General features: G+C 38.2%; 1 protein-coding gene across 1 annotated transcript; it reads right to left on the bottom strand.

Annotated features, from left to right (window-relative positions):
• Positions 1-600: 600 nt before the first annotated feature.
• LOC131676024 (uncharacterized) lies at positions 601-2,353 on the bottom strand. Its single transcript, XM_058955150.1, is given in 2 exon segments — positions 601-1,929; positions 2,018-2,353. Coding segments are annotated over 2 exon segments (1,665 nt in total).
• Positions 2,354-9,735: the final 7,382 nt, after the last annotated feature.

The following is a 9,735-nucleotide window of genomic DNA, read 5'->3' as shown; positions in this document are numbered from 1 at the left end:
TGAATCCTCTTGATATGGAGAAGGATAAGCAAATCACTTCGTTAAGGGTACATGTGGAACGAATCATTGGTGTCCTAAAACTAAAATATATGTATTTGCAAGGTACTGTTGAAGCCACATCTCTCCAAAGATTTGAAAATAACCAAAATGCAGTAGATCTCATTGTTAAACTTTGTTGTATGTTAGTAAACCTGACTGGTTCGATAATGTGAAGTTCGTTCGGTTTGTATAAATGCTCAAAGTATATGAATAAATGAAATATGTACTAAACAATAAAATTCCGTGTGCGTGAATTTGCTTGCATCATTGAGCAATGAAAAAATAGTTCTGATTTTCTTTATTTATTTAAAAGGTGTTTCTTAAAGTCTTAAACTACGTTATTCATCGATCGAGTATTATTGATTGGAGCCATTTTGAAATCCAAGATGGCGGCTTCCGGTTACCACAAAACACTTCAAACCCCCATCAATATGGGTGTCATTTGAAAGGTAGTGATTAGTAGATCCACTATGCAACAATGAATATAAGAACAATATTACAACAACTTGAATGATTGTTTATTGAAACACGCTTATGTTTGCGGGAATTATAATTATTATATCATTTCATATTAGAAGTGTAATAGTTGCCCAACAATTCAGGGATCACAATATTATGGAAATATAATCGACTCCTAAAGAGACTGTTCTCCCAGAAACCATCATTTCGTGGAACATTTATAATAAGTTTTTCATTTTTACTCCAAACCATAAACAAACCATAATTTGACTGTGTTATGAAAATCTGAGCCTGTACTTGATAATAATATTTATGGCTTTTTACCATTTCTACCCTATCGCCATCAAATTGAATAAAGGGATCCTTTAAATTCGCTATGTCCCGTAGAGTAAGCTGCTGGTTCAAGGGACTGTTTTCACTGAGCCGGTAAGGACATTTTATTTCAACAGGTACACTTCCACAGCACGAACACTGTACGAAACAATCTGGAGATGCAGCCATGAATGGATATTTTGCATCCACGACAATATCGCTATCCAAAATTCTTAGATTCTCGTGGGTTTTATTAAGGATATGTTCAAGGTCTCGTTTGGCCACTGCCTCTTTTTGCCTGCCATACGCTATTGCTGGTGTATTAGGGGTTTTCTCATTGTATGGGTGACAAATACGCTTTAACAGCGATCGTTTAGGTGGTGGGTACTCATTTGATGCAGAAACCACTTCCTTCAAAATCGATGCCGTGATTCTACCGATTCGTACCCAATGCCAAATTTTGGAATTGAATTGTTTCCTGGTTAACCTTTCAATCAATCCAACATCAGTTTCGGTTAGCATTAACTGCAGACTTTTACCGATTGTTCTCAACTCTTCCAAACTTTTTCCTACATATTTCATGTCGAAGTTTTTTTGTAGGAGAATCGATTTATTCAGGATCACTTCATCTGGACAATGATCCGCTAAGCACTGAATGCAGGTGGAATTTGCATTATCACAATGCGATCCAAAGACTGCAACATCATTACCGTCCTGTTTAATGAGTTCCAGTAACTCAATAAAATCTTGTCGACTTTTATTCATTTTAGTATCGTAGAATCGTTTAATTGTTCTGCCGTAATCCACATCTTGGACCTTCTTGTAAAGATCATCCTTAATACGCTTGCGTGGTTGTTTCCAATACGCAGGAATATCGGTTACTGTTATCTAAATATACAACAATGTGAGAATATGCGTTATACAGACGACAACTAATTACCTTTCTATTCGTTGTAATGAATGAAGATTGGCCAACGCATACAGTACAGCACTTACATGCGAACAAGTTTCGCTGATACCGGCGGTACAGTCACAATGAGCTGATAAAACACTTCCTTCTTTTTCCACAATCACCCAAGGATTTAGTGGTTTCTCGTTGAGGCGCATGGAATGAGCGACCTATAAAATGAGAATCTTTTCTGTTTAATTCTTATCCAGTCAATTGCTTTGTAAGCTCTAATGATTAAAATGTATTCATAAAACTCACCTTCCCAACCACGACGTACTGGCTGCCTAACATCCGTCCTTTCACAGACTGGACAAAACCTGCTTCGAATTTCCGGTAAGCTTCCAGACTTCGAATGTTTTTCACAGGATTACCGGTATACGGGGATTTAAAATTTAACAGGTAATCTACGACATGGCCCGTTGTTACCTTTGTAGGTAAATCGTCCGATACTTGCATCATGTAAGGGTCGTGAAATTGCACTGCCTTTATTTTATCTAAGTACCTCTTCCGAACATTTGGATTTTCTTGTGGTAGTTTCCTGGCGTACTCAGATAGGCGTGTTCCTACCGAATATAAGCTGCCTACTGGTAACATTCCCAAAAAAGACCAAAACGGATTTGCAAACAAATAAAAAATGAAGCAATTTTCGAAGAAATATCCGAGTTTTGAAAATAACACTACAGGTGGATGAAAATCAAAACACGACAAAGTTAAACAAAAACAATGTTTACATACACGGCTCACAGTAAAAGTCATTTGATGTCGACTTGCTAGTCGACTTCCTCAGCGTGCACAGGCTAATGGCTGCAGTGTCTGGGCACTACAATAAGCGGTAGACGCTATGCATTTTCGGCAGCGGTGGCCGTGTGCGGATTTTTCGGGTACCAGCACTGTGTCACAGAATGATTTGCAAAGTGGGTGGGCGGGGTGGTTTGGATTTACAGTCGGGTCTCCTACTACGCGGATTCCTACAACGCGGCTTCCTACTGCGCGGATTCCTACTGCGCGGTACCCGCGTTGTAGGATACCCATAGCTTATGGGATTTCGACTAATTGGGGCTGTGGCCGATTATTTTGTCCGTGTCAACATGTAGCGCCATACTTTCTTTGGCAAAGTTGTTGTACTTACTTAGGCCTACAACTTAGAGTAATTGGGTATCCAATTAGTTGAGAACTATGCCGCCAGGGGTGCTATGAAGAAAGAGTAAATAAATCGAAATTCTCGTCGTAAATTCGACTATCATCAAATGGATTCAATGTCAAATATAACAAGACCCTGATTATTTTGAAAGGTGGTGTCTTCGGAAAATTTATAAAAGAAGTCCAGAGCTTCTGGATGGTAGAAAGAATAACTTGCAATTACCCCACCAGGCGGCGCTAGTGCTAATGGAATTTTCAATACATGTTAAAATAATTCTATATCTCAACATCGTGATTAGGTAGAGTAGTACTGTTTTCAGCAAAGTTGCTCGAGAGGTCGAGAACTACCCAACGGTATCAGTTTAGTTTGGAATACTGTCACTATGCGGCGCTAGTGAACGTAGAAGCTTTCAACATATGGTAGATCATGATATATCTCAAAAGTCTAATAACTTGGGAAAATGGTGTTTTCGGCAAAGTTCTCGAGGAGGTTAAAGGCTACTAGATTATGAATAGATTAAACTGGAATGGACCCGCCAGGCGGCGCTAGTGAGCATTTTCTTTCAAAGCATGTATCTCGAGATCATGATCATTTGGAAGGGTGGTGTCTTTGGCAATATTTATAGGCAGGTCGAGCTCTGTCCTACGGCAAACAAATTAGTTCAGAATTCGCCCACTAGATGGCGCTAATGAGAATGAAACTTTATTAACATTATAGATATATTTCTAAAGTCTGATAATTTAGGAAAACGCTGTTTTTGGTAAAGTTCTCCAGGGGGACAAGTGCTGTTTGACAATGTATAGCAAAATTTTGATTTTACCTACTAGGTGACGCTAATGAGCACGAATTTTTCCTTTCAATTTCTGCATCTCAATATAAAGGCAGTTTAGAAGGGTAATGAGAATGAAACTTTCTCAACATTATAGATATATTTCTAAAGTTCGATAATTTAGGAAAACGCTGTTTCTGGTAAAGTTCTCCAGGGGGACAAGTGCTGTTTGACAATGAATAGAAAAAAATGATTTTACCCACTAGATGACGCTAGTGAGCACCACCCTTCCAAATGATCATGATCTCGAGATGCATGCTTTGAAAGAAAATGCTCACTAGCGCCGCCTGGCGCTCCATTCCAGTTTAATCTATCCATAATCTAGTAGCCTTTAACCTCCTCGAGAACTTTGCCGAAAACACCATTTTCCCAAGTTATTAGACTTTTGAGATATATCATGATCTACCATATGTTGAAACCTTCTACGCTCACTAGCGCCGCATAGTGAGAGTATTCCAAACTAATCAGATACCGTTGGGTAGTCCTCGACCTCTCGAGCAACTTTGCTGAAGACAGTACTACTCTACCTAATCACGATGTTGAGATATAGAATTATTTTAACATGTATTGAATATTCCATTAGCACTAGCGCCGCCTGGTGGGGTAATTGCAAGTTATTCTTTCTACCATCCAGAAGCTCTGGACTTTTTTTATAAATTTCCCGAAGACACCACCTTTCAAAATAATCAGGGTCTTGATATATTTGACATTGAATCCATTTGATGATAGTCGAATTTACGACGAGAATTTCGATTTATTTACTCTTTCTTCATAGCACTCCTGGCGGCATAGTTCTCAACTAATTGGATACCCAATTACTCTAAGTTATAGGCCCAAGTAAGTACAACAACTTTGCCAAAGAAAGTTTGGCGCTACATGTTGATATGGACGAAATAATCGGCCACAGCCCCAATTAGTCGAAATCCCATAAGCTATGGGTATCCTACAACGCGGATTCCTTTTTCACGCCCCCAGTTAATCGCGTAGTAGGAGACCCGACTGTAGTTCAATAGACTTTTCTACGGCTCATGTGCGTACACGTCACATGACACAAATACTACATCACAAGCTGGTGGAAAATAATAAACAAAGACGGCAAAAGTAAATGGGATTGTTTTCAACCAGGAAACTTCATTAGTGTTCGTGAGACCGGTCGCAAAGAACTCAATACGGTGTGTGCTGCTTAAGAGTGTTGCGTTTGAAAAAAATATATTTATTTTTATGCATGCGTGTGCGTTGTAACTTGTTAAACCATGTTTACGGCGCTTTGTAGCTGCGTAGGGTAAAGAGCCTATTGGTTTTCATGTTTCATATTTCGGTTATATGTTTTTTATCAGTAAGGCATCTGATAACGTGCTTCTGTAGTTATTGCACTGTTCAGCAGCGTAGTATTTTATATAGGAGAGTACATTCAGGTTTTTTTACGCGGATTTTGAAATTTACGCGGTTTTCATTAACGCGTTTTTTTTTAAATTTACGCGGTTTTCATTTACACGGCCTGTATCCCCTGCGTGAAAAATCTGAGTGTAATTGCATCGGAAACAATCACATTCCCAGCAGAACTTTTTGTTTTCTAATTTCAAACACTTTTGTTTCGTACTGCACACAACGGAAAATTTTAAAACAGAACTTACCGTCCCAGCAGCAGTTGAAGCGGGTGTTCTTTTTCGATTCAAATTCAAGCCATGTCTTAAGCGTTACTGGACTTAAAATTGTTTTCCCAGTTTATCCAGTCAGAATATCTGTCCTACCCTATGTATTTAAAACACAGTTCTAATTGCGTTTTAAAGTATACAACAAATAGAACGGCTGGGTATACTAATTTAAATTTTAAAATAAATCTGTTTTAAATTATGAAACAAACCGCTGTACTGAAGATATAATTATGTCAGTCCTATTACCACATAAAACACCTATATAACATAAAACGCTGCAGAATTGGTTTAATAATACAATGTTTACACTACAGAGTTATAACACGTTTTAATAATTAGCAACAAGAAAAATGTCACCAAGATAGCATAAAAACCCGTTTTAACTGGTAGTGCGAACGTTGCATAACAATGTAATTTATCAAATAATTTCATTTTTTCCACCACTAATCGATCAAGAAATACTAAAACTTAAGATTGTTTACTTAAGTTCATTAGTACATTATTGAAAATTTAAATGGAAAATGAAATTTCATATTTCATGGAGAATCTGTATATTTCCGTTGGCGGGCGTGGGCTTCCTCATCACAGCTCTCAATATGGAACTTTTCTTTTGAATATATTTTCTGGACAGACCAGCCTATTTTTATTTGATGGATCAGCCAAATAATGCCAATCACCTAGTGAGATACTTGATTAATTAATAGATTACCGTTAAAAGACCTTCAATAAATTATGTTTTGATGGGGAGGGTATATAGCAAATTGTAACATATGAAAACAGGCGAGTGAACAAGAATGTGAGTCGATATGTGTGATAGATAAAATTCATTTGCACGCTCTTGAAAAAAGCTACATTTTTAATGTCACCGTGGTCGTGTCCTGTACACAACCCTTTAATTTTTGCCGTCTTTATTGCTACGGGCCAGTTTTGATAGTCGGAGATCTTTACTGCGTTATGCGAGTATCAGTGGCGGATCCAGAAAAAAATTCGGAGGGGGTCCGAAATTTCGATTTTGTAATGTTCAATATTTAATACGTCATATGTAATGTCCTCATGAAACTAAATTAAGTTTTGGTGGTCGAATTTCGTTTGGAATGATTTGGAGCTCAGAACGAATTCAATAAAAACTACTTTAAAATTTCTCAACAAGTTAAATAATTCCGGGGGGGGGGGAGTTCGGACACCCAGGACCCTCCCCCTGGATCCGCCACTGCTGAGTATGGACTATCTGAAAATCTCTGCCCTGGGATTGTTATGGTGGCCATATACGTTCAATGCAATACCTGTCTCAGGTCAGCATTATGTCAGAAAATTTCGGCTTTCTATTCTTTTCTTCTTCAATAGTGAACTGAAGTTTACTGTGGAAACAGGGGAACGATGTACAAATTTCATGAATGTGTACCTTTTTTGACACACAGAAGCAGTCATCAACGTACCAACGGTAGACTTTAGATGAATTGGCCTCTCTTCTAATGATGCTATGTATTGTTGTTCGAGGCCATGACATGTCCAGCTTTGCCATGATTGGTGTAAGTGGAAAGTCTATTAGTAGCTACAATGCTGACACAGACGTTTACGACAACGAAAGAGATACAGTTGATGAGGAAGACAATATTTCCTCGCCGCGAAAAAAATCTGCGAGCAATCTGGTGAACTCTCACTATTATTTTTTTTTGTTTTTTGCATCTTGAAAATATATAAAAGATCCACGGCTCTGTGAAGCTAACGAGTGACCCGTTTCAAATAAATGAACTGAATTATAAAAGGGTTTTGTTAAGGGATCATCCATAAATGAAGTAGCATTTTTTGAGTGATTTTAACACCCCCCTCCCTCATCGTAGCATTTAGTCACAAACCTCTAAATACCCCCCCCCCCTCCAACCCTGGTAATTACGTAGCTTTACGGTAACCGTACCCCCACTTGTCACTGTAAAAAAAAAAAATAAAAAACGGCGTTAGATGAACCAAGCAAGGTTGTCGTGACATCAGGTCAACCCCTATTCCCTTTAACCTTCAGGAAGATTGCAACGATTTTTGTCGGAAGTTGCTTATAATACTGTTCGTCATAATTTCTAATGTTTCTATGTTTGCAAGTCTGTGCAACTCATTTGTGCTAAACCAGAAAGGACGCTTCAAAATCATTTTCAGAATTTTATTCTGAATCCTTTGAAGCGTTTTCTTCCTAGTAGCACAACAACTTGCCCAGATTGGCACTGCATATAGCATTGCCGGTCTAAATATTTGTTTATAAATTAATAGTTTGTTCTTTAGGCAGAGCCTAGAATTCCTATTTATAAGAGGGTATAAACATTTTATATATTTGTTGCATTTTGTTTGGATTCCTTCAATGTGATTCTTAAAAGTGAGTTTTTTATCGTAAATCAAACCCAGGAACTTATGCTAGTGCACTGAGTGCACGCTGCTCTGAAAATCTACTGAAATCGTCTTAGCGCACCAGCGGCTGCTCGTTCAGTGGGCCGTTTGACCGACTTCCGGAGGGTTAAAAAAGCTACATATCATGACATGACCCCATACCCCCTGTCGTCACAAATCATCACACTGAAATTATTAATTGAGCCATATTGAATAATAGTAAAACCGCATAATAAGACTTTAGCAGGTACACCGTGACCTGCTCAGTATACTCACAATTCCCATAAATACTCCACTAATTAAATTTTTTTGAGTTCATTCTCTCTTAAATACCGGTAAAATTAAATTAAGAGAAACGTGCTATTACGTGCAACTAATAGTTACTGTTACAACTCAACTGTGACAAATTTACATGGTTAGAGTTCTAAAAGTTTTTTGGAGAAAATCATCCTTCAATTTATTCAGAATAAGATTTTAAGTCATCAATTCGTAATGACGCGGATTTTTTTAGATTTTCAGAAACCTTGTATTAAACCCGATTTCAATATTTGTACAATGTAAATAGAAATTGTTCTAAGCCTTTTAGTGCTAGAATTTGCAAACCACATACAAGAGAGCAAACAGTACACACCAAAACTTAAGATTCCAAAAATCTTACAAGTCGAGTGTGTTTGAAGTACTAGAATTTATTTATTATTTATTTTATCATAAGCTTAGCTTTATATGATGGTATATGGTGCTACACAAATGAATTGAATCTGAAGTAATAAACGCATAGCTTTTATAGTCCTAAGGATAATGCTGCCATTCTTTCATTTACTCAATCGTTCAAACTAACCAAAATCCTTTTGATCCTCTTAGCTTCTGCCAGACTGACGAGCGAACGGCTTATTCAAATTTGTTCTTTCCAGGTAAACGGTTCAGATCGAGAAACAATCAAACCAAACTCTCCAGAGTTGTGTCACACTTCACTAATTAAGCCGGCACTGATCCGATTGTTATGTAATTTCATGGATGAACGGGGTTTCTTTGCCCGACCTGTTCGCTCTGATGACGGTGGTTGCAAGTTTGAAAGCAGGACAGCTTCGGCAAAGAATTCACTGAACTAAATCGTTGATCCCGCGTTTGTTCGTCATCGGTCGGTACCACCGGCTGTGCACAGAAAGTAATGCTCCAGTAACGATTGAAAGCATCCCATCGACCGATCGTAGGATCATGGATCATCAGTTCCCGCCCGGAGGCATTCTGGTGGAACAATAAACGGCTAATGATCGGTAATCTCGCATCGAATCGTCTCTAGCTTTTGAGTGGGCGGTTCAGTAGCTAAGGCACAAATTTATACGCCTTTTGTTCTGACGGAGAAGCCAACTAATTAGCGCAAGGACCTTGTGGTCCTCCTGATGAGGAATGGGTTTTTGCCCTACGGGAGTTCTTGATTCGATTTGAAGATTATTTCCCCCTTCTGGATGGCGAAGGAGTGACAAAATCACTTCCAACAAACTACGATTTATTAACCAGAGCAAAAAGGATTAGCAGGTTAACTGTGTTTGGAGAAGCTATTATCACTTTGTTGCTTTTGCAGGTTTTACGATTTACCCAATGTTGGAAGGATACCCTTTCTTTGAATTCCGTTTTACGCATGGCATTCGCGCCGTTCGATTGGATTTGTAGGGTAGTTTAGGTAGCTTAAAATATCTGACCCTCCTTCCGATCTGTTTACCAACAGACAAATTTCATTTCTTTCCTATCAAAAAGTATTTTTGGGTGCTTCTTCGAAAAAAAAAAATCCAATTATCCAAATCCGATCTATCAAAGAAGGAATCCTTACTTCCTCCCATTTGATCCGTCTTTTCCTGGTTCCGTGTATCAATTTGCTTGCTGTCAAAATCCTCTGCAAACAGAATTCCTAATCCAAAAAATTGCATTTCAAGCGAAGCGGATCACCGCTCATAAGAAAAAAATAAAAAAAGAAAATTCT

Source organism: Topomyia yanbarensis, chromosome 1, assembly GCF_030247195.1.
Source record: "Topomyia yanbarensis strain Yona2022 chromosome 1, ASM3024719v1, whole genome shotgun sequence".
Lineage (NCBI taxonomy): Eukaryota > Metazoa > Arthropoda > Insecta > Diptera > Culicidae > Topomyia > Topomyia yanbarensis.
The sequence above is the reverse complement of the archived record's forward strand: the minus strand, read 5'-3'. Positions and strand labels throughout refer to the sequence as shown.